The 24,741-nt window shown below is 42.5% G+C and overlaps 6 protein-coding genes and 1 long non-coding RNA gene across 12 annotated transcripts in view; 3 read left to right on the top strand and 4 right to left on the bottom strand.

The window, feature by feature from the left end:
• Positions 1-6,214, top strand: part of atp2b3b (ATPase plasma membrane Ca2+ transporting 3b) — a 54,217-nt gene extending 48,003 nt beyond the window's left edge. For 4 of the 6 annotated variants that reach the window (XM_017438372.3, XM_017438371.3, XM_037976933.1 and 1 more), the window contains one exon: positions 1,746-6,214. In XM_017438372.3, coding sequence (XP_017293861.1) covers positions 1,746-2,210 — 465 coding nt within the window. In that variant the 3' untranslated portion in view covers positions 2,211-6,214. The remainder of the gene's footprint in view (positions 1-1,745) is intronic. The other 2 variants (XM_017438376.3, XM_017438377.3) reach the window with 1 other exon arrangement.
• Positions 6,215-8,333: 2,119 nt separating this feature from the next.
• LOC108249178 lies at positions 8,334-10,687 on the bottom strand. Its single transcript, XR_001809191.3, has 2 exons — positions 10,430-10,687; positions 8,334-10,030 (listed from the first exon to the last, which is right to left on the bottom strand). It is a non-coding gene; the product is annotated as an uncharacterized LOC108249178 (long non-coding RNA).
• Positions 10,688-10,708: 21 nt separating this feature from the next.
• On the bottom strand, positions 10,709-12,602 carry crebzf (CREB/ATF bZIP transcription factor). The gene is made up of 3 exons (XM_017438378.3): positions 12,468-12,602; positions 10,950-11,515; positions 10,709-10,849 (listed from the first exon to the last, which is right to left on the bottom strand). Exons 2-3 carry the CDS (start codon positions 11,456-11,458, stop codon positions 10,801-10,803), a joined length of 558 nt encoding a protein of 185 aa, XP_017293867.1. The 5' UTR covers positions 11,459-11,515; positions 12,468-12,602; the 3' UTR covers positions 10,709-10,800.
• An 899-nt stretch (positions 12,603-13,501) lies between these two features.
• Positions 13,502-15,500, bottom strand: las1l (LAS1 like ribosome biogenesis factor). The gene has a single exon (XM_017438388.3). It carries the CDS (start codon positions 15,318-15,320, stop codon positions 13,623-13,625), a length of 1,698 nt encoding a protein of 565 aa, XP_017293877.1. The 5' UTR covers positions 15,321-15,500; the 3' UTR covers positions 13,502-13,622.
• Positions 15,501-16,160: 660 nt separating this feature from the next.
• Positions 16,161-20,274, top strand: haus7 (HAUS augmin-like complex, subunit 7). Its single transcript, XM_017438390.2, has 9 exons — positions 16,161-16,258; positions 16,976-17,091; positions 17,186-17,256; positions 17,335-17,396; positions 17,489-17,679; positions 17,921-18,029; positions 18,589-18,798; positions 19,605-19,716; positions 19,806-20,274. Exons 1-9 carry the CDS (start codon positions 16,202-16,204, stop codon positions 19,865-19,867), a joined length of 990 nt encoding a protein of 329 aa, XP_017293879.1. The 5' UTR covers positions 16,161-16,201; the 3' UTR covers positions 19,868-20,274.
• A 207-nt stretch (positions 20,275-20,481) lies between these two features.
• Positions 20,482-21,190, bottom strand: mrpl49 (mitochondrial ribosomal protein L49). The gene has a single exon (XM_017438391.3). The coding sequence runs from the start codon at positions 21,162-21,164 to the stop codon at positions 20,619-20,621; it is 546 nt and encodes a 181-aa protein (XP_017293880.1). The 5' UTR covers positions 21,165-21,190; the 3' UTR covers positions 20,482-20,618.
• Positions 21,191-22,037: 847 nt separating this feature from the next.
• Positions 22,038-24,452, top strand: LOC108249182 (tubulin alpha-1C chain). The gene is made up of 4 exons (XM_017438389.3): positions 22,038-22,176; positions 22,901-23,123; positions 23,203-23,351; positions 23,423-24,452. The coding sequence occupies exons 1-4, from the start codon at positions 22,174-22,176 to the stop codon at positions 24,395-24,397; spliced, it is 1,350 nt and encodes a 449-aa protein (XP_017293878.1). The 5' UTR covers positions 22,038-22,173; the 3' UTR covers positions 24,398-24,452.
• Positions 24,453-24,741: the final 289 nt, after the last annotated feature.

A 24,741-nucleotide genomic window follows, 5' to 3' on the forward strand; every position in this document is an offset into this window, starting at 1 on the left:
CCCCCCCCCCCCCCCCTCCCCGTGACTGACAGCTGCCTGATGCATGCAGACATCAGCCGCCGAGCCGCACGATGTGGAGACGACTTCGGCTGCTGGTTCACACAGCCACGCACTGCTGCCGCATGCCTCTTTGTGTGTCTGTACGTGTGCGCGGTCGCCGCTTTAGGTTCTCCTTTTTCCTCTACGTGAAACTAACACTCTCACCATCCCTGCTTCTTCTCCACGTGTGCCTAACAACCGTGCGTGTGTGCGTGTTTGAGGTGCGAGTGCTACCACATACCAGAACACACATGACCCGTGTGCAACTGCAGCTTCTGTGTTGTTTGTGATGGCGGCTGCTGGGTGTTGTCGTGTTGTTTTTTGGACGTCTGGTTGGTGTGCGAGAACTGACAGAACCTGTCAACATCCAACTCATTTGGAAACACTTTTTATTTTAAATCATTTTGTCTGTTGGAGACCCGGGATCAGGTGGATGTTGTGTTGACCCCGAACCCGTCAGCGTTTCTGTCGGAGTGAGATTACAGAAATATAAAAGCTTGACGAGTTTTATGCAGATTTCATAGATATTATAGCCAAAACGCTTCAATATCAGAGCTGCATTGCCTTCGAATGGGTATTTATTAGGGCTGCACAATATTAGAGAAACTTGCGACGTGTTTTATTATTGTTTCATTTCTTAATGACCAAAATAAAACCACATTTTCCTCACAGGGAACCACTGAGTGTCGGATTATCAGCAGCAGAACATGAATTTATAGTTAAACGTGACCTTTAACTATAATAGTTTATGATTTATGATTTATTTGTGATGCTGATATTGCACTAATTATGTCACAAAGATAAATTTGCGATATATTGTGCAGCCCTTTTATTTATCAGCTTTACGTGACAAACAGGATTAACCCGCTGGCATTACTTTAAAACGTAGATCAGCTTTTTAAGAAACTTATTTGCTTTCATTCTGAGGTTTTCTACAAAGGAAACAGGTAGAATGGTCATTTTTAACAAGCCAATAAATCAAATGGAATAAAGATAAAGATCCAAACAGACACACTTTAGTTTTGCATTTGCATTTATTTATTTTCCTATTATCTTTATAGGAAAACGGCAATAATGATAAACCTTTACGATGTCTAAACATTTAATTTTCGGAGTTAAATGTTTATGAGTTAGCTCAACTTTAGCATAAAGTTTATTAGTAAAAGATTAGTTTGTCTCTGTTTAAAGTTTAAAAAATCCACTTAAATTAGGAAGTTATGAAAGGCTTGGGTTAAATAAAGATTTTGTGGAGCTGAGTATTATTATAAGAATGATGTTTTAGCAAAATTATGATTTATTCTGGCAATCCCAGTTATAGATTATAAAATCTAATCTCAATCTATTTTTCGTTTGGCAGTTGATTGCTGTATTGGAAGTTTAATCCTTTGAAATTAATGTAATTAATATTATGTAAGTTATTAGCATGATAGATAGATAGATACATAGATACATAGATTATTTTTATTTATTTATCCTGTTTATCCTAAGCATCTTCATGTCCGTCCCAGAAGAAATAATCTTTAAAATTAAATTAAGCGTCAGTAAATTGTCGCCACCTGGTTCTGAGTGTCCGTCTGTCTGTCTGTCACTGTTCGTCTTCTGGAGGACATCAGTCTGTCTGTTTCTGGGTTTCCCTCGTCTCTCCTTCCCGTTTAGTAGATATTGACTTTCTGTCTTTGTCTTCTCGTCTCCCTCTGTCTCGGCAGATGCGAGTGGTGAAAGCGTTCCGTAGTTCGCTGTACGAGGGCTGCGAGAAACCGGAATCCCGCAACTCCATCCACAACTTCATGGCCCACCCCGAGTTCCTCATCAACGACCTCATCCACAACATCCCGCTGATCGACGACACCGACGTGGACGACGAATCAGAGCTCAGCAGATACCAGCACCTGCACCCGGCCCTCCGCAAGCCGCCGCCTCCGCCCGCTCAACCGCCCGCCCGCACCCGGCCCACCCGTCCTTACCGCCAGCACAGCCTCCCAGTGACACCGTGTAACCGAAACAACAACAACAACAGCAGCAGCAGCAGCAGCAACACAATCAGCATCGGTAAAGATCTGAACCAGAGCCGCCATCACAAACAACACCACAACCGTCATGGCAGAGACAGGCCGGTGAAACTCCCCGCCCCTCACCTGGCCCACCTCTTCTGTGTGGAGACCTCCTTATAACCGGGTCAGGGGGGGGAGGGGGAGGATAGTGAAATCACGGGAGGGGAGGGGGTAAGGGTGAGCGCCAGAGAGGGCTGAGGACACACAGTGACATTTTCATCCAGTCTGCCTCACGCCGAGCTCACAGGACGGAGCGAAGGACGACGGAGGCACACGAGGGAGCGGACAATGATCGGAGACTTGTGCTTGCAACAACTTTTCCTCCATTTGCCCTCCTCCAGCCCTCTCAGCCCAACTCCTCCCCCCCTCCCTGCCTCCTTTTACCCCGCCAGGCTTCGCTCTGCCTCACGCTCGCTCATTCCTCGCTCGCTTCCTTGTTCCGAGCATCCCTCGAGGCTGCGGGGGCCGACTCGCGCCGTCACCACCTACCTGACTGCAGCCACTTTAAAGCCACTGCTCTGCTCACGGTACTTGTGAAATTATGTTGTCAGAATTTTACTTCCATTTCAGTCACTTCCACCTCCGGTTTCGTCCATTTCCACATATATCAGCGCTCATCTGTTTCCTAACATTGCTCTGATTTCCATCCTTTCTTCTTTTTCAGTCTGTGTTCGTGTCTCGTCTCATCTAACAAAAAAAAACAACAAAAAAAAACAGAAAAACAAAACGCTCTTTATTTAAATCTAATAGTGAATAGAATTGCTGCAGATGGGGGCGTCACGTTTGAAACAGCTCTTCATGTTCCACCCCGACCTGTCATCTGTGTGTGGGATGAACACGTGAACACACACACACACACACACACACACACACACACACACACACACACACACGCTCACCTTCAGGTTTTTTCTGTTGCGTCTTCTCTTTTGCTGTTCCTCCTTTGCTCCGTCTCGTCCCTCCCGCTCTTTTTTTGGTCGACGGGTGTTCGCAGGAGGGCTTTTTTCTTTTTGGAAAAAAGCTGAACGCTAGTGAAGCATTAACCCTTTAAACGCCATCACACACTCGATGCACAGGTGATGGCCCTTTAAGACTAACGCGCACTCACCTCGCTCCCGCTTATGTGCCATCAGGTCGTCTTCGCCATCGGACTGAGATTCATGTTTTATCGTTGGGGGAGTAAAAATCCCCCCTCGGCCACTTGCTCAAGCATATCCGGCTTAATTCGTCTAAACGTCAGAGTTCAGTTTTACCTTAAAGACCCAAAGCTCGCTCAGGACTATCAGGTGCAACCAATGAGAGCCCACCTGGCCTCATGTACCCCCCCACATCGTCACGATGTGAAGGTAATAATTATCATAATTTACAGGAAATTCTCCTCTGAAGGTTGGATGAGACCATTGGCACCATAAAGCTCATAAATAACAATATATATACTTTATTTTTATATATATATATATCTATTCAACATACAGATTAGAAGCTTCTTGTCCCAAAAAAAAAACTTTTAAATATAAATTACAACAAATAATTTCTAATTAGTAGATTATTCTGTTCAAGGTGTCTAAAATCAGTCATTAAATATGTTTTTAATTTAAAATATTTGCTGTACGACACTGTGACACGCAGGAAAAGATAAAAACCTGGTTAGTTATCAGTTAATATTTATTATTTCTGCAACAGCCTGCAAATATTGCTAATTATGAAGTGTAATATGTGTGAGATAATAATAAGAAACGGGAGAAAAAGGAAATTATTTTGATACATAAACCCAAATTTAAAGAATAATGGTTAAATTTGGTGACGTTAAATTTAAAAAATGCAACTAATAATTACATTACAGGTTATTTTACACATTTACTTAGTTTTTAAAGCATCAAATTATGCCATACATGTTTAATTAATTACCAATTAAGAAAATTAAAAGCTCTTCATGACCCACAATTTAGTTTTTTTACGAGAAAATATTTATTTTTAGGTGTACGAGTTCTAACGGTTGTTAAATATTTAGTTATTTAATCTAAGCAGTTATTGTTATATTTTGTTAATTTAAAAAAGGTTTAAACAACAATCGGATTTGTATAAAACATTAATTGTTTTTATTAAGAGTTAAAAGCGAAACAGTTCATGAGCTGGTTTTGCAAAAAAAAAAATGGCCGACAGCGTTTCTTGCTCTTGAATATTTGCCAAAAAGCTCAGCCTGCTCTCTGATTGGTCGCCTCTGATGAGGCTCCGCCCACCAAGCTTTACCAATTCTGTGGAAATTTAAAAAAAAAGTGGAAACAAAGTTTGCTAAAAGCAGCTTTTTTTATTATTCTTTTCGTAAAACACGTTTAGGAACAAACAGATTGTTGTTGTTGATGCAGACGAAGGAGGAAAACATCGTTTCCTTTAAGTTAAAGAAGATTTTAACGAACTTTAAAGAATAATTAGTAACTGAGTGGAGCAGCCTCGCCGGTTCCAGTCGGTGTTCTCATCCAGTTTTCCTCACGGAGGCAAACAGAAGTTGCTTCAACGCACGGCCCGGTTTTTAAAGGGCTCCTTGCCGTCCAGCTGCCAACTGGTGCTGAGCTTGTGGCGCCGTTTGTCCACCATCGCCATTGACATTCCCGCAGATCATGACATTCCAGACCAGGTGTGAGCGAGCCCCCATCCCCACCCCCCCGTTTCCATGTTGCACTAGGTGTGGGTAAACCGCTGATGTCATGTTGCCTCAGAGCGTTACATCGCTGAACAATGCAAACCCCTTCTCCCCTCCGCCGCCCCTTCATTTGACCCCTGACTCCTACAAACTGGCCCCTCCCCCAGAGGAAGGCAGACGATATGCAACAGACTGCCGTGTCGACACACCCAAACACAGCGAGCCACACGTCTGTCTTGCGACTTGTTTCAGGATGTTTGCAGGGCTCTCTGGGAACCCCCACCCTCCTCACACACACCTGTACAGAACTCGTCTTCTCTGACGCTCATCTTCATCGCCGCCGCCGCTCGACTCGTTGGGGCGGCGGGCGGTGACTCTGTATCAGTCTGTCTGTTTTAAAGCATGCATTTGGTATCATTAATGTCACTCTTTATGTGTTGGTAACTCATTTAGGCTACTGTCACTTCTGTGTGCTGCTCTCTGTCCACATCTGCTTAATTCCTCTTCATCTCACACACAAACATCCCACTCCAGTGAGATCTATAGGAACCACAGATCCCACCCTGATGAGATCTATAGGAACCACAGATCCCACCCTGGTGCGATCTATAGGAACCGCACACCAAACGACAGGGGGATCATCTGCAGTGGTGTATATTTGACTGTGCAGCTCCAGACGTCTCTGTCCGTCCGTCCATCCGTCCATCCAGCCACGTTCTGTTGTGAGACAGTTTCACAGAAGCCGAAACACAATGTGAAAAAGAATATATTTATCAAAAATTATAAAGTGTACAACTGCACCACAACTGTACATATCGCCCAAATGTGCACACGTGCATCTTTGATTTACAGGTACTATGTTCCTGTTACACTTTTTTTTATGTTTCTTTCTTTTATTCCTATTTGCTTTTTGTAAAGAGAGGAACAACAAAATGGAGGCGCTTGTATATTATTATTATGATTATTATGATTAATTCTTGGTTTTCTCCACCGGTGCTCCCACTGATGGAAAAAAAAAAGAAAAGACAGTTGCACATTCTCCTGAGCATATTCCGAGGGCTGCGTTTTCTGTCCGCCCAACGGCCGCCTGAAGCGTGCGGAGGCGCGGAGAAACTTCGAGTCCTTTCAGACCAGAGGCGGCCACTCTGTAAATAACGACCCGGCGACAGGATCGTACCAAGCGGGGACCCCTGGGGGCCCACGGGGGACGGACACCACACAGAGCTAGAGACCGCAGAAGTGCAGTGCGTCCTCGCATTGTTTAGGCTGCTCTTTTAGATCTGCCACCGGTGTTTACTGCCACGTTACGCGATGGGGACAGAGTCAGAGTTTTACATTATTCATTCTACATCCTGCTGTAAATACGGATCGGTCCACCACCCCACACACACACACACACACGTCTCGCACAACGCAGCGCTGTTCCGCTGACAGAAAATGCAGCCTTAACCGTGCTGAAACTAAAACAAAAAGACCAAAAAAAGTAAAAAAGCAAAAACAAACAAAAACATAAAAGATTATTGAATATATTAAAGAGTTACCTGCCTGTTATTTAAGCGAATAAATATCTATATATGAGAAAGAACACACCTGTATACTGTAGACTAAATCTGTATTGAAATCTAAGAGAATTTAATGGGAAATAAGTCCAACACCTTTTGTCTGTATGAAAGAAAAAATACATCAAAGTATTCTACAATAATAACTTTGACAAAGTCTGTGTGGTCCTGTGTCGTTTGTTCGGGTTTTCCTCATCAGAACTCGACTGAATATTTATAAAATGAGTTTATTTATTTAGGAAAATGGAGTAAAATCAAACCCAGTTCCAAAACGGTTGTCTCATAAACTCATATTTTATTCCCCATAGAACAGGAAACATATCAGACGTTTAAACAAATAAAAAAAATGAGATTATTTTGAATCTGATGGCAGATTTGTCTCTTTAAAGTTGTTCCAGATGTTTCCTTCTGTGCAGCTTCTCCTCCTCTAACATCTGGACCTGAGGAGAGCAGCTCCGCTCTAACTAGGCTTTAGGTCATCAATCCAAACTGAGTTTATTTAAAGACCTACAGCAGGTAAGACATTAACGGTTCAAAACTTCTCCACAGAACCCTGCTTTAAAATTTTTTGAATAATCACTTTAGTTGGTCTTAAAATCTCATCGGTTTTTGTTTTTTATTTTTCTCAAGCCGATCAGAGAGCCACTTCCATAAAAATTTAAAACTTACCCATGGAGATAAAATGTTAACCTTGAATTATTATGAAGCGTTTTTTGTGAGTTTCTCTGCATAAATTGCTCCTTTAACTCTCAGACCATCAGCTCCAGCAGTCAGAACAGACCACGACGACTTCAGGAGGAAAAGATCTCCATCTTCTATCTTCTACCTCTTATCTGGAGGCAACAGGTCCTCCCTCTCCTCAGACTCCCTCCAAAGAGTTCTGGGTCTCCTCCCAGTGGGACATGTCTGTAAAACCTCCACATGGAGGCGTCCCGATCAGATGAACCACCTCAGCTGCCTCCCTTCGACGAGGAGGAGCTCCTCACCTCGTCTCTAAGGCTGAGCCCAGCCGCTTGGATCCAGGATCTCCTTCTTTGGGTCCTGATTGGAACATAGACGGAGCAGGAAACCGAAAGTTTTGGTGGAGATTTGTTTTATTAAAGGCTGCAGCAAAGAGGATGCAATATGAGACGCATTAATTGGACTGTTTTTTTTCCTTCTCAGACCTCCTAACTGAACTTTAATTGGTCAGCTGATCTCAAACTGAGTTATGAGTCATCCGACGACCCACAGAGTTCAGGACTAACGAGGTGAGCGAACACATATCAGGTCTGAATTTATTTAAATATGTCCAACTGACCCAACTGTGTTATGAGGTGACTCCTGAACCACTGCTAGGTTATCCTCAACATATTGACCTTTTAATTAAAGTAACCAGAGTGACCAAAAATAAATCCCTCTAGATAATCTTAACTTTAGATCAACAGAATAGCAATCAGAGCGTAATTTACTTTCAGTTGGACATCTGAAACTCAACACAATGGGAATAAAAATTCCACCAGCAGGAATCCATCCTGTCTTCTGGTGACCCTGTCAGCTTCAGAGTCGTCTTCTGGGATGATATATATATATATATATATTTTTTTTTTGGTAGCGTGTAACAGCCAGCTTGTTAAAGGCACCAAATATGAAATCAAATATAAAAAGGTTTATCCTGAACTACATCAGACGGTGCAGATTGAAAGTTTACTCCAGTAGTTTTCCACAAATACTGATATTTAGTTATAAAATGCGGGTCCACATTCAATGTAAACAAACCACTCGGCTGAGTCTGCGGACCTACATTAGGCTGGCTGAAGTCCGTGTAGGTTAACAAATATGGCCAATAAGTTTTCGGTCATTTCGGCTGTTTCTGAAGGTAAACAAACACGTGTTAGCTGCAGCGAGTCGTTCGTTTTGTTTTAAATTCAGAGTTTTAGGACACGTTAAGCAGATTTTGTTTGTTGTTCGTGACTTTGCAACGAGTAGCTTTAAAGGATTAAGTCTGACAATAAACCAGAAATGTAAAAGTAGCCACAACATCACAGAAATAAACAGGACAGATTTGAGGACAGGAAGTTTATATTTCTGCGAACAAGCTTTTCTTTCAGCAGCATGCAGATTGTAAAACGGCTGAAAGGATATTTTCTTTCTGGTCAGGTTCTTTAAAACTAATAAACTGAGCTTTTCTCAGCAACAGAACCTTAACAAACACGAGTCTTAGAGTCGACATCTTTGTGTTTCTGATTTAAATCAGATCACCGGCTGAGGAGGAACAGATCAGGCAGACTGATGTGGACACATTTATTTTAGCTTTTAAACAAACGAGCTCAGACATGGTCACAGGGTTCCTACAGAGTCTTCTCTGAAACTCCAGAACCAAACTTTAAGATTTTCCCCCAAAGAAAGAAAAAATTTACTGTTTGGACTGGATCATCTTTATACTTGAATTACTACTCACTCCTACAGATGTTTAGTTGCTTTCCAGCTGCTTGTTTCAATTTTTGAGAAAATATTTCATGAAGTTTTTGAGACGTAGCTTTTAATCTGAGTCTTACAAAAACATATCACTCAGAAATCTAATTATTTATCTATCCGAGTCTGAATGTGTTTGATAAAAACTTAAAGTGTAAATCTTCATGGTTGACGTTATAAAAAACAGAGATTATCTAACAAAAACAATTTGTTTTTGTTTTTATTTTAATTTCCAGAAGTTGTCAACCCTGAGGGTAGACAAACACTGTTCAGCTTTTAAAAAGACAAAAAATTAAATAAAAATTAAAGAGTTCATCTTGAATTATATCAAACAGTGCCGTTTGAAAAAGTTTACTTTGGTAGTTTTGCAGATATTCTGAAATGCAGGTACGCATTCAATGTAAACGCCCTTTTATCTGCACTTTATTCTCCAAATCTGAGCGAAAATAAGTGCAAACATTTAAATATTCTGCATTCCAAACGGTCAGTTTACTTAGGTAAACAAATGGACCTCAGCAGCTGGCATTCAGATATAAAATATTTAATTTAAAGACACATTAACCATCGATGTGAGGAAAAAAATAACTGTGGATTTGTTTACTTCTTGTTGACTGGCCTTATAAATACAAACAATACAAAATAAGTGCCCTGCTGGTTTGAGCCACTTTTCTAAATTTGGTTTAGTTCTTTTAACGGAGTCTGAAAACGGCGTAGGAACCCTGTGATCGGGACGTTTACTCTCTGTGGCCCTGCTTTCTGTGTGCTTCCATCAAATGAGGACTTGTTCATTTGTTCTGACAACCTTTACCAGACTTGACCCAAATGTTCGGGAAAACTTAGACCTTTATCGGCAGAGAGCTTGCTGTTCAGAAAGAGAAAAAGAGATGCATTAATATCAACAGCACAGAACAAGACTCAGAAGATATTTGTTACTCAAACATAAAGTGAATCTGATTTATTTGTTCAACAATCCTCAAACAAAATGTGCTCAAAATTAAACATTTACAGTTTATTAAACATGGTGAAAACTCAAACCTGACAGCAGTTTGTGTATCTTTATGTACATTTCCATATATAAATATATACAATGAGTGTAAAGCCTGTGTTAGCGTCGCTCCAAGTAAAGGAGCCGCTGTAGTAACAGCATCAACAGCTACAGGTGTTGCACAATGTTGGTAAAATATGAATTCCATATACCGTTTGTTACCGATACTACCTTTAAAAAAATACCAGGCCACGTTGGCAGCGGCGTGTCCAGCCTCTTCAGCTCCCATCAGCAGAATCCACTTTAGCATAAAGAAAAATAGGTGGCGCTAAATAAAAGTATTCTTCTGTACAGAGGTGGTGGTTCACAAAGAGAACAAGTCTGACCAAAACCAAAACTATATACAAGATTGCATTTATCAATCAGTTTGTTGCCAATTTTAAAAGAAAATTTTAAATCTCTCTTTGTGGACCATCACCTTCATCTTAACATTTAAGCAAATTTTAACTTTAACCTCCTAACTAAAATCTTTTATTTTATTTGTTTGTTTGTTTTTCTTTCTTTACAACAAAAGATTTGAGCAAAGTGCTCAAGATCCACGAACTGGGACCAGCAAGTGTATCAAAGTGAAAGTACTACAGTTGCTGCCGAGCGCTGAGGCCTGTAGAAAAACAACAAAGTCTTCTGGTCTGATCCTTACCATGGAGCCAAGCAGGTAAAGATGTTCAGAAAGCCACTCATTCCGCATGGTGGAGCGACCTAGAAGAAACTGTCAACAAGGTTTAGCAGTAACGTGTACTCAACCCATCATAAAAACAAAAACAATGACATGCACATTCTGCAGTTCTTATGTAATCTTAATTAATTCAGCGTTCATCCCCCCTGCAGCGGTTCAGTACACCGAGCTGCATGAAGCTCAGTCTCAATATCAGAAAACAGAGAGAAGTACTTGACCCTACATTTTGAGCGCCGTGCTTGCACTCTCTGCACACTTTGTGCAGAACTCCACTGACACGTGGTTCTTGTCAACGTGCAGACACACGCCACCGGATGTCTCTTTCTCCGCCACTTTCACCCGCTTCCTGGGCAGCGCGTAATCGTGGTCGTTTGAGTTGGGCCCCTGGAAAAGCGAGGAAGATAATTTCATCCCATTCACACCGCTCAGCCTGGACAAGAGCTGGGCTAACATGCTCTCATTGGCCAGCACAGCCCTCAGGTACCTGGTTTCATCTTCCAACTCCTCCACCCGCTTTGTCAGCTGAGAGTTCTCCTGTTTGAGCACGCCGTTTTCAGTTGACAGGACGTCAACTTGCTTCTCCAGGCTGCTGACGTATTCTTTCTTCTTGAGGCGATTCAACCTGGCGGCGATGGCGTTTTTGTTGATGATGTGGTTCGACTGGTTTTGTCTGTTCTTCATCCTCGACTCAGATGGCGTTCTCTCCGGAGATGAGGCAGCAGAAACGTTGAAGCCAGAGCTTTGGTTTGTGACATCATATTCGCCGATATCGGCCAGGTCGATGTCAAAGAGCGAAGAGGAGCCATCTTTTTCTAGAGTCCATTTTAGGTCCCCGAACAGGTCATCGAGTTCAGTTCCAGCAGGATCCGTCTCATCGGCAGGGAGCCCCTCAGACGGCGTCAGGAGATCTTCAACCACAACATCTACAGCCTCGACCTCCTCTGACTGTAGCTCCGTGGTGTTCCCGATGCGACTTCTTCTTCTGGTGATCATTGTGGTGACAGGTGGACCACAAGGACACCAACCGGAGAAGGTCTTCTGTTTCCACACCTGCAAAAAACAGACAACACAACAAAATGTTAACGGTTACAAAAAAACAAAGAAATAATGATTTCAAGTTGAATTATTTGGATAGAACATATTAGATTTATGTTTTTATGAGTTCCTCTGTTAGCAAGATACAGCTTTTAGTTTAATACTGTGACATTTTAATACATTTATTGGTTTTAAATTATGTCTTTATAGAAAACATTTCATCCAACAGTAAAACGACTAAATACTTTCACTTCATCCGACTACAACCTGCTTTAAAAAACTAAAATCAACGTTATAATTCTGGACATGTGGGTCCAAAAGTCATCCCAACTATTAAACACCACAAAACTAATCTTAAATCATTAAATAAAACTTAAACAACCTGTGATAAATCAGGTTATTTTAGCGTTTCCCGTAAACGTTTGAGTGACGTAACCGACCTGCTGCTAACTCCATTAGCTTTAAATATTTAATCTAACCACAAAATAAACCTTTACTAATCTACTTACTTATGAAGAACCTAAAACTAAACCTAACGCTAGATGCGATTTTCGTAATGAGAAAGCGGATTATAATCAACATAAATAGATGTTTTGTTTATGTAATAATGGTTAGCTTGAAGGCCTTTGTTAGCCTAGCATCGCTGTTTAGCATCCAGCTAAATATATATTTATATTAATATCGGTTACCAAGCTGTTTGCATCGGAGTCTTAAGAGAAAATAAAAACCCTGTAAGATCCAGCTTGTTAATGCAACTAAGATTAAATATTAAAATAAATAAAATAAAACAAAACTTCGAAAGCTTGCAGCTAGCTTAGCTGAAACCAATTAAAAAACTAACGCCGAATGACGCAGCAACTTCTGACGTCTTTTCTTCAACGCGAACTCACAGTTTCCGTTTCAACTTTAGCTGCAATAACAATAAATAAAAACTAGAGCACCGTCCGCGGGTAAATCCGTTAATTACCTTCTTTTCTAAACCTCTGAAGTCGAAAAGTCTGAGCGGTAAAACGACAGGATAACGTGTCCGCTCCGCTCAGTTTCTTCTTCTTCTTCTTCGTTTTTTTTTTACGGCAGAGTCACACTACCGCCACCTTCAGGGGAGACTCTGCTCCTGCAGGACCCTATCTGGTTTTGCTTCTTCTTTTTTGCTTACTTAAATTTACTATATTTACATCTATTTCCTGTCTTCTCCCTCAATAAAATATATCTACTGATTAGTTTTTAGGATACTATTTAAAAAAAATCTACCATCTACCATACACTACTTTGTGTTAAACACAAATAATTATTTCCAGTGTTGAGTTAGTAGAAATATTTCTTCTTAGCTTTCATACAATTTATAACATAAAATGTAGCTTCCATAAAAAGCCAACGAACCGTAAACATTGCCTTTTTTAAAATTCAGATCATAGCTAACTTTATCTCTTCGTAGCCTAAACTCTGCTTTAAATGAACATTTTCTTGTTCTTACTGCTGCATTTAATGATTCTTCTGTTTTAGATTTGACTTTTATCCACAAATTCTGTTTTTTATTACTTGAAATAAAACCTTATGTAGGTGAATTTTTTTGTTAATATGATCCTCTTTGAGCTTTTAAAACAAGAGATTCTTTCGGTAGAAAAGAAAAATACTAATTTTATTTTACACATGAATGAAAACAAAAAGCTCTTCCTGCGATTTTCAGCTAAAAATGATCCAAAAAGGAAACAAACATTTTTTACAATCATTATAAAAGGATGAAACATTTCCAGGTTTTCTCTCAACTTTTGTCAAATTAAAGTTTTAAACCTAAAAGATAATTATTTAAATATTAGGGACTTGCAGATACGTGTTAGAGACTTTAAAAACAAATATATTTGCAGCTTCTTAAAAGTGAGGATCATTTTTGTTGTTGTCTTTAAGCAACAGCAAACATTTTTTTTTCCAAAATCTGCTGAAATTTTGTTGACAAAACTCCAAATTGATAATGAAATAATTGTTTCTGCGCCCAGAACTCCATTGATTTGTCATTTCATCTCTTTTTATTCTACAAACATCCACTCAGGAACAGAAATCAACAGATTCTGAACTTGATTCTGAAAGTCAGTGTTTTCAGGATCACGTCACGTTTCTCTCATGCTCAGAAAAGCTTCAGTCCGGATTTCAGCCTGCTGACGTCACTCTGGCTCCAGAGGACGCCCTCGGCTGTTCTGGTGGGACCGGAGGCTCCCGGGGCGTTTTGGGTCCCGCTGCCGTCCAGCTCCACCGGCTGCTCGAAGACCGCCATCGTCGAATAAGTTTCCACCATGAGGCTCGACGGGTCGTCCGACTGTCCGGGAACTTTCCCAAGAGGATAGTTCTTCCACAGGACTTTGTCGGAGCACACCTGCCAGGGTGAACCTCGGAGCACCTTCGCCTTTTCGGCCAGAACCTCGGCCCATTTCAGCTCCTGAGGGGCCTTGGTTCTGTCCGAGCCCGCCGTGCTCCGCCACAGCTGGCTGTGCTTTTCCTGCAGGCTCTCCAGAGTGTATATGGGCTGCTGATGGTGCTCCGGAGGCGGGCTGGACTCCACGCGTGGGGTCTGTGTGTAGATGGAGCAGAGCTGCAGCAGCTTCTGTCGGGTCTCCTGAGGGAGGGGGTGCTCCATGTCATCCAGGATCAACTGGACCAGGTGAGGCGTGCTGACGCAGGGAGCCTCCAGGCACGCCGTGAGCAGCTGCTGCCACCGCAGCTGGATCCGGTTCACAAAGATCCGGTCCTTCACCCGGGCCTTCTTCTGCACCTTGGTTTCAAAGCGGTACTCGAACCGGTTGCTGTTGCAGAGGACCAGCTCCGAGGCCCAAGCAGAGAGGTAGAAAGTTCTGAGGTGGTCCTGCTCGCCGGCGAGCAGCTTCAGCTCCACAAACAGCTTCTCCAGGAGGAGGTGGATGAAGGACGGAGAGTTGAGCATCTTCAGCAGGGGCAGCCAGAACCGCAGGAAGGTCTGGGGGAGCCGGGGTTCGGTGGGGCTGGAGTTCTCAGGGGGATCGCAGCCCAGCGTCTCCAGCTGCTCGACCGTCGGAACCAGGAACCCGTCCTCCAGCAACACGTCAACCAGCATCTCACTGGACTCCAGAGAAAACTGTTTGACCTCCCCCAGTAACCAGCTCATGTCTGCCAGGGGGGTCTGCCACAGGCTCCTCTCTTTGTCCTCCTGGAGCCCGTCCAGACTCTGGTACCGGTCCTTCTCGTAAGAAATCAGCAGCTCCCGGGCAGTTTTGTAGTTCTCCATTTCTTTCTGTCTGGCGGCGAGTTTCAGCTCAGCCTCCTCGTCCTCTCCATCAGAATGAGACTCCCAGTCCTCATCAGGACCCCCTCCCAGCTGCCTGGACCAGTACTCCTGCTGGAGCCACTCCAGGACCACCTTGCACCCCTTCCGGCACCACTTCAGGGTGGGCAGTTTCCTGTGGGTGAAGTCGTGCCTCAGGTCCACCACCCACTCCGGGATGTTCAGCTTCCCGGCCAGCCGCCTCAGAGGCCGGGCTACTTTCCCCTGCTGCCGCTCGGTGATCTGGTTCACGAACCGGACCAGGGCCGCCCCGTAGAGCAGGACCAGCTCTTCCCCGTTCAGCTGTCCGGACCGGTCCAGAATCTGACACCTCACCAGGTCGGCCGTGCAGTCCACGGCCACGGGCGTGCTGTGGGCGTACCGGACCTTCCAGGCTGAGATCCTCTGCACCGCGAACTTCTGCAGGCCCACATCCTTGGAGTAGAGGTACCCCAGAACCTGGTCCCACTCGGCTTTGTTGAGCCAGGCCACCACATGGCCGCGTTTTTTATCGGAACTACTTTTCTTCATTTTAGCGGCGGAGGAGCTGCGGACTTACGGGAATGTATCCCTGCGCCGACAAGCTGCTGTTTTCTGACAGAAACTAAAATAAAAATAAACAAACGGACAGAACCGCCTTCACCATGAAAATGATTACGGTTCTAATTATTCATGCCAGGGAATGCATTGTCTTCCGGAAACTACTACGCATGCGCAGTACTTTATCTTTCCAGGTTCCTGACAAATATCGGAGCGCCACCTGCTGGACCGGAGCGGAAGAGCAGCACGTTTATTTTTAAATAAATGCTCATAAAAATTAATACACATGCATCTAACTATCATTTAAATTTGTAAACAATTAAAATTATATTTATTTTCAAATGCAGTGTGTAAAAACCCCAGTATTGTGCAAAAATCTTGATTCAAGCCTTTTTTTTCTCTTAATTACGTAAAAACGAAACATTTCAACAATTTTTTTTAAATAGTCTTGACCAAAGGTTTTTTAGTCTTTTCAGAATTCTAAGTTTTATTTTTTATCTATAATGATATATGTGTCAGTGCTAAGTGACGTCTTTTAGATAATTCAGTAACATAATAATCAGGTACAAACCCACAAAACGACCTTCAGAAAAACAGGAAAGTTGTTGCTTCAGAGGTTTTTTAAAAGATTACAAAAACAGTTTTGGTTAATATAAAGCAATATATTAAACAATGAGGGTTAGCTTTAGATCTTTGCTCTTTTCTGTATTTGCAGAGTTAGATTTGTATTTATAAAATTAAACAAAACGTGAACAAATCTTTCCTGTACGGGCCGCTGCAGTGATACTCCTGTCCGGCAGGGGGCGCAGGTCTCCTCGGTCAGACCTTTTATCTCTGCGGGTCAGACAGAAGAAGAAGAAGCGGTTCGGAAAATGGCGGGTCCTATAACAGAAAAACAGCTCGCACATCAAGTTTACGATTCACTGCAGGTAAATAAAGTCAAAAACATCGTGTTAGTACAATTATTTCTAGCTTTTATTTGAGTTTTTGTTGTATTTTTATGTCTCAGTCAGTTTAGTTTCGTGTCTGAGTTTGACATCTTTAATTTCCAGACGGTGAAAGTAATAATTAAACAGTTTTTATTCAAGAGGATCAATAAATTCTGAATCCGGAATAAAAAAATAATTGTAAATAAAGTGCGTTGTTGTGAAACTATAACCATCTGCTTTCGTCTTGTCAGTTTTGTAAACAAACATAAAATATTTCATACAGTTTCATTTGTTTTAGCTTTGGAGATCTTTTTTTGGATGATGTTAGAAAACTGTCTTATTTTATTTTAGGGTTATTATGAAAATGCTTCTGTCCAAACGTGAAGAAATGTCCTCCTTTTACCATTTGGCTCCTGATGATGTGTTTTAGCACTAAACCGATTTTTATTATATTTCAGTGTGTTTTAAAATGTTTTTTCATGACAAGGTTTCAGTTCAAAAAGTAATATTTAAACTTTTATTTACTAAAATCTCAAATGTTTTGACAGTTTTGTGATGATATTTTAATAAAATGAACTTTTTTCTTCCATTTATTTTATGTAATTTGACATTTTAGTCAATTGAACATCTAAAATATTGTTTGGATTGTACGTTTTCCTATATTGTTTGTAATATTTGTTGTATATAAAATAATATGTTGTGTGTTTTGTTTTCCAGGCGTCGTCATGTCCTTTGGTTGAAGGTCTGTACCTGCAGGAAGATGACAGCATGTTGGAGTTGTTGTGTTCTCCCTCAGAGCTCCGGACCGACATACTCACCTGGATCTGCTGCAGGTACGTTCACCCGAGCTGCTTCCTCGTTTATCCAAACGTTTTAATATAAATACAAACTAATTCTTTACTCCCATCCTGATGTGTCTCTTTACAGCATCAACCCGAACTTCGTCAGTTCCAAAGATGCGTCGGTGAAGTCTAAAGACCCAGACGCTTTAACCAAAGGTGAGACAACAACTTACTGTTTTTCCAGAGGAAATAATCCTTCTGTCTGTTTTTTTTAATATATTTGTCTCTAAACAGAAATAGCTGCTTTTGGCCAGGAGCTGATGCTGAGTAAAATGAATGATCTGGACCTGATCAAGGTGAGAAATTGAATAAAGTTATTCTAGATGTTGGTAATTTCCAGTAAATATGTCAGCTGTTCAAGAAACGAGTGTCGTATTTGTTTTTTAAGGGCAAAGCGAGTCCTCTGCGGCAGCTTCGGTTCCTGGAGCAGCTCCTGACTCTCGTCCCTGGTTGTAAGAAGTCTGCCGGGAACAGAACCGATGGAGAGGCTCTTCTGAACGAGCTTTTTGCTGCAGAGAATCTGCAGAACCTCACACACATGCTCAGACCCTCACTCGACCCCTGGCCTGCACAGATCAAGTACGTTTTCTGTCTCTACGGCCGCCTGAAAAGGTTTCTGTCTCAGGGACGGATCTAAAGCTGCTTTCAGGGATTTATTACTCATTAATGAAAAACTTATTTATGTTTAAAATCATAAAGTTTCATCCCTTAAGCATTCTGTGTTTCATACCAGGAAAAAAAAACCACTTTAATATAAATAATTGTTTGCAGCAGTTTGATTCTTCTCCAGCTTTTTTCACTGCTGTTCCTTTTCTTACAGGGCTTTACGCAAAGGCACTAAACCATCTTATAAACCAAGAGAAGAGTTTGCTGATGTTTCTGCTGTTCTACAGTCGACTCAAACAGAATTCAAGGAGCTACAGTCAAAGGTATTTTATGTCCGCTGTCTCCTGGTATCTGAGAGCTAAATACCTTCTGACTCCAACATGGTCACAACAGAGCTTGTTTTCATACACTGATGCATTTATTACATAATTTATTTTTTCATTTAGAGTTGAACAAACACATAGATATGTAGATGTATAAATGTTGACATTCACTGACACACACAGACACACAACTAAAACCTGTCCACCTTTTAGCCGCGGGTGTTAAAAAGGGACTCGAGTGCATCTTATCAACTCTGAAATCTCCTGTCAAAAATCCCTTCTCGTGGTGCATTCAAGTGCATCTTGGAAGCTCAGAATTTTCTGTTTAAATAGTTGATTTAAAATGTTGCGTTTGGTTGGAACACAAACATTTAACATTTTTAATTATTCCAGGTCAAATAAATGCTAAAACTGACAAACTGGATCCTTTTGTCAAAAATATAAACATTTCTGTTAAAAACATGAGTGGTAACTAATCTACAGAAATAACTAGTTAGTTATAAGTGACATATTGGAGACGAGCACAAAATTTAAATATCTGCTGAATGTTTCTCCTCAGTGTGACTTCCTGAAGGACGGCGCAGCTCTGTCGGTCTTTTCTCCGAGTTCTCTGCGTTTGTCGGCGTGTGATCTCCAGCAGCTGATGACGACTTTCAGCCACGTTTTCGACACGGACATGAAACCGTACTGCAGCAGAGAGCCGCCCAGCTTCAGCGCAGACACGGACATCTTCCAGAGAGTCCACCAGCGGCTGCTGGCCTGCAACACGGTGCTCAAACACAACGTTAAAAACTCGACTCAGGCCAGCAGGTGGCAGCGTGCTCAAACTGTAGCCAGGATCCTCGGCTTTAAATGGAGATCTGGCTGTTGGAGCTTTAATGGCACCAACTAACTAGCTTTTTTTTTTAGGACAGAATATGAATTTAGGTTTTGATAAACTTTTTATTTTTATGCTCAAAAGCAGTCATCCTGATGGTGCCGTTCGAAAGAGTTTACTCCAGAAATGTTCCAGATATGTTGATATGCAGTTCTGAAACGTGGGTCCACATTTAATGTAAACAAAAGCTGAATCTGCTGAAAAACACGAGCTGCCCGTAGTCTGTGGAGGTAAACAAAAATATGGCAGAATCTCAGAGAAGATGTTTAGGTGGAAATATAAGAGTGAGTCTGCTGCTAAAAGGGGAAGAAGATGTGAAGATTGGAGGTGGAGCATCGTATAAACCAGAGCTCAACACTCAAACACACGAGGCTTTTAAATTGAATGTTTCAACATTTTCTTTCAGCTCTAGTCCATGATGGGTTTTTAAAACAATCTGCTTACTTTACTCAACAAATCTGAGCATAAATACGCACCAAAACATCCAAACTGCCTGACTTCTCCACCGCAAACAGCTCTTCCATGGACGTCACTTCTGCTACTTCAAGTGCTGAACTCTCACAGTATTATCAAGATTATCATAAGATATTTTCAAGGTTTACTCAACAACTCCCACAAGTTCTGTATGAGAGTCTCAGTCTCAGTTCACCCTGAGCTTAAATAATATTATCCTTGTGTTCCTCTGTTTGGTTCCTCAGGAGCTGGAGATGCTGAAGGAAGCATCAGAAGCTTCTGCATCCATGAGAGACGAAGTCGAGCAGCTGCAGACGCAGCCGCTCTACTGGAGCCGAGGAGAGAAACACACGTTACGTACGTCCATCTTCTCTTTCATGTGCCCGTCTCCGCGCACAGCGGGGTAAATATCTGACACCTGATTGTTTGTTGTTCTGCCCCTGCAGCGGATCAGCTGGAGGAAACCTCCCAGCAAATCAGAAACTTCTTATCTCAGCTCGATTCCTGATCGCTTCTCCGTCGCCCAGTTCTTAGATTCAGTCTGAAACCCAACTGACGGCTGAACGATACAGAACAACAAACCGAACTGGATTATGAGTTTATGATGTTTTTATTTAACATAAAGCCAAGTTAGTTATTTTTAAATTAGTCTGTTTGTTTTAGCAGGCCTTACTGTGAGCGTTGATGTCTTACATCCCTGTTCAAACGTCTTCATTCAAGTTCTTGTTTGCACTTTTTTCCCTTTTAGTAAATTTAGTCCCATTCTGTTTGCTGAAAACTTAACATTTCAACAACCTCGAAACCTTGTTGATGCAAATTTACTTTCTGTGCCTCTAAAACTGTTATATTTTTGTTTTTTGTACATTTAACTGAATAAATGATGTCTTTGCAACAACAATCGCCTTGAAAACTCAACTTAAAAGTAGAGCTGTTTTATTTGTAGACAACATTACTTCATCCCTTGATTTAGGAATTATTCCAAAGCATTCCTGTAAACAGAAATCACTTCAGAGTCTCAGGTTTTACCTGAATTTGAATTTATTTTACAGAACCACCTAATTTAATACACCTAAAAGCTACAGATCATGTTTTCTTGCTGTGATAAACACAAAACTCACAGGATGGAAGCAGTTAAATGTTTATTGTTGCATTAATTAATAAAAAATCTGTACAGTCTGACTCATTATAAAGCGCTCTGGTGTCACAGAGTCCCGGAAGTGTTCAGGTTTGAGGAACCGGAAGTGTCCAGGTGGTGTCCCTCAGAAGCCTTTGCTGGTCAGCCAGTCCTTCAGCTCCTGATCGAAGTGACCTTTGACCTTCAGCGTCATGGTGACCTCGTTGACCTGCGTGGGCAGCTCCTTCCCCGTCACCTCCTTCAGGTACTCCCTCACGTCCTTCTCCAGAGCCCAGATGTCCCCCTCCACCTTCCGCACCAGCGTCATCTTGCGGTTGCCGTGGGTCAGGTCGGTGTAGACCGGGACGTTGTGCATGCGGGAGCGGCGGATCATGTACGGCAGAGCCGGCGGGGTTTCGGCCGGAGGGATCCAGCCGGATGGCGCGGGTCCGGCGTGTTTCGGCGGTTCGGGGACTCGCGACGCTGGGATGAGCCGCTCTACGAACTTGTACTCCTCCGTGGACTCGATTATCGCCGCCTTTCCTTCCCGTGGAGCGGCGCTGGATGCTAACCTGAGTCCGGCGGCGGCGGCTGGGCCGGTCCGGGCCCGGTTCTGGAGGCTGGAAGCTCCTCTCAGAGCCCCACGGAGCACCGCGGTGTGAAGGGTAAAGCAGCCCGACATCTTCTGCATGGAGCTAACTGACTGAACCGGAAGAAATATACAACTTCCGGTTGTACGTATGACGTCACGTAAGGGCACGTTAACTAAACGGCCATATTGGGGAGGGAGGCAACAGACGATTTAACACAACAGAACCAGAAAATGTGCTTAAGTTAGCACATAATTTTCTTTAAAAAGAGAGAAAAAAATATATATGTACACATATATTCCCTACAATTATTTATTAATAATTCCCTCTTTTAGTTTGATCTTTACAACAATCTTATTTCAGTATTAGTATGTTATTATAATGATACTAGTTAAAAAATAATTTCCAGGTCTCCACAACTAAGGCTGTGTTGGAAAAAAAAAAAAAAAATCTAAAAGTCCTTAAAGTTTTGTAAATTTTAAACATCATTCTTCAGAAAAAAACAATATCCCTTTTCTCATTTATGTGTATGAAACTTTCAGCTCCATGTCGTCACATGCACACTTCATGCCTCCCATCTACAATAATCACGTTAGATATCTTAAATAAATTGATTAATAAGAGACACCAGTTTCAGACATTTACAATCCAGATGTTACTTAAGATTATTTGCATTTAAACTGTTTTGTGTTAAAATTATAGCTACCTTAATAGATATTATAAGTGGATAACAGGAGGATGCACAGGTGAACATACTGAACTGCTGAAATGTTCATTTTGACCAGTAAAATTTGATTTTTGAACGTTTTTGCCTCGAAGAGCCTAACTATTAAACGATACATTAGTTTGCGACACTCATTTCCTGAAGAGCTCTAAACGTCGGTTTAAGTTGGCGCTGATTTAAACCAATAGGAAGGAGGAGCATGTGACAGCTGACCAATCAGATTGAAATACGCATTTCCGGCGCGCGAGAGGGTATAAATAACCTCGCCTTGCGGGCGGTTTGGCAGTTGCCTCTTGCACAAGACTGATAAAAGTCTGTCTGTGGGAGCAAACTTTATTTCTTCCTCTTTTCTTCGTCTCAAGACTTTTTTTTCGACTTCTAGAAATATGGTAAGTTAGAAACTTTAGTTCTGGCAGGTAAAAACGGATTGATGTAAATTTCAAAACAACTTTTTAAAAAGTTAAACCGGTTAAATGAATCGAATCACCGCATCTTCCTCGACGTTTTAACCTCAAATAGTACGAAAAAGTAAACTTTTTATACCGTTAACGTTGTCCTCGAGTTATTTAACAAGGTTTATCATTAACTGTAGTTTTAAAAACCGAATGAGAACAACATTTAAATGTGATTTTTAACAGGCCACAGGCTAATTCACCTTCAGTCTTGGGCGTACTTCCGGTATTTTATCTGCGCAGGTTGGCGGGGTCAATGAGTCTGATTCAGCAGCTTTTTAGACTGTCTGGCTGGGTCTTTTTTATAAAAAACTAGTCACTAGGGGTTTCAAACAAAAGCTCTTCTGTTTGGAGTTTTTTTTTTTTTTTTCACCTTTTTTGTTCAAATTGAGGAAGTCTGTTCTCTTCATAGAGATGACTAACCACAGCTCTGTGGGGATTATTCCCTACTTAAAACTGATAAAAAAACTTTTTCGGTTTCTCCACAAGAGACCTTTTGTACCATCCTCTCCCCCCTCTTTTTGCTCCTGCAGGTGAAAAGCAATAAAACAAGTGGTTCCTTGTCTTTAGTACCAACTTGCAAATGGACTCAAAAGCTAAGCCACACAAGTCTGTCATTATCTTTTTAAACAAAGTGTATGTAAATCCTGTTTCTCCCCAGCGTGAGTGTATCTCAGTGCACGTTGGTCAGGCTGGTGTCCAGATTGGCAATGCCTGCTGGGAGCTGTACTGCCTGGAGCATGGGATCCAGCCGGACGGACAGATGCCGAGTGACAAAACCATCGGAGGAGGAGATGATTCCTTCAACACGTTCTTCAGTGAAACTGGATCGGGGAAACACGTCCCCAGAGCTGTTTTCGTGGACCTGGAGCCCACTGTCATCGGTAAGCAAAGCTGGATTTTGAACATTTACACAAAATGAAATGTAAAAAACACAACTAACTGAATTCCTCGCCTGATCAGATGAGGTGCGCACTGGAACCTACCGCCAACTGTTCCACCCCGAGCAGCTGATTACTGGTAAGGAGGATGCTGCCAACAACTACGCCCGTGGACACTACACAATAGGGAAAGAAATCATTGACCTGGTTCTGGAAAGGATCCGTAAACTGGTGAGTAAATTCAAAGCAGTTGGGATCTTAAAGAAGCAATTGAAATGACTAAACTAGTTCTTTGTCCCCAGTCGGACCAGTGCACAGGTCTTCAGGGCTTCCTGGTCTTCCACAGCTTCGGTGGTGGCACTGGTTCTGGTTTCACCTCTCTGCTGATGGAGCGTCTGTCTGTGGACTACGGCAAGAAGTCCAAACTGGAGTTCTCGGTCTACCCAGCCCCTCAGGTGTCCACCGCTGTGGTGGAACCCTACAACGCCATCCTGACCACCCACACCACCTTGGAGCACTCGGACTGCGCCTTCATGGTGGACAATGAGGCCATCTACGACATCTGCCGCAGAAACCTGGACATCGAGCGTCCCACCTACACCAACCTGAACAGGCTCATCAGCCAGATCGTGTCCTCCATCACAGCTTCTCTTCGCTTCGACGGCGCCCTGAACGTGGACCTGACAGAGTTCCAGACCAACCTGGTGCCATATCCTCGTATCCACTTCCCTCTGGCGACCTACGCCCCCGTCATCTCTGCTGAGAAGGCGTACCACGAGCAGCTGACTGTGGCCGAGATCACAAACTCCTGCTTCGAGCCCGCCAATCAGCTGGTGAAATGCGACCCTCGCCATGGCAAGTACATGGCCTGCTGCCTTCTGTACCGCGGCGACGTGGTGCCCAAAGACGTCAACGCTGCCATCGCCACCATCAAAACCAAGCGCAGCATCCAGTTCGTGGACTGGTGTCCCACCGGCTTCAAGGTGGGCATCAACTACCAGCCGCCCACCGTGGTTCCCGGAGGAGACCTGGCCAAGGTGCAGAGGGCTGTGTGCATGCTGAGCAACACCACCGCCATCGCCGAGGCCTGGGCCCGGCTCGACCACAAGTTCGACCTGATGTACGCCAAGAGGGCCTTCGTCCACTGGTACGTGGGGGAGGGGATGGAGGAGGGCGAGTTCTCCGAGGCCCGGGAGGACATGGCCGCTCTGGAGAAGGATTACGAGGAGGTTGGAACCGATAGCTTGGGAGAGGAAGACGAGGGTGAAGAATATTAAGCAGTGCTGTTACTGTATGTGATCTCACTGTCAAAATAAAGTTTTATGTGCATTACTTTCTGTGTTTGAGTTTTAATATAGAGTGGTAGTCATCTAAGATAAATCCTCTTTTTACTGTTTCAGTTATTTTCCTTACATCTGAACAGATTTTGAAATTGCTCATTTCATATTTTCATTATAGCTGAAGGAACAAAAGTCCAAATATTGTGGCAGTAAAGATGGATTTTATGCTCACATTAATTGTTTCAACCAGCAGTAAATGATAAATTATATAATGGGTTGAAGTTTAGTAACCACTTTGCTTTCTTTTTATTAAAGATTTTTACCACTATGGGGCAGTATGA

Source organism: Kryptolebias marmoratus, linkage group LG8 (genome assembly GCF_001649575.2).
Source record: "Kryptolebias marmoratus isolate JLee-2015 linkage group LG8, ASM164957v2, whole genome shotgun sequence".
In the NCBI taxonomy this organism is placed as follows: Eukaryota; Metazoa; Chordata; class Actinopteri; order Cyprinodontiformes; family Rivulidae; genus Kryptolebias; species Kryptolebias marmoratus.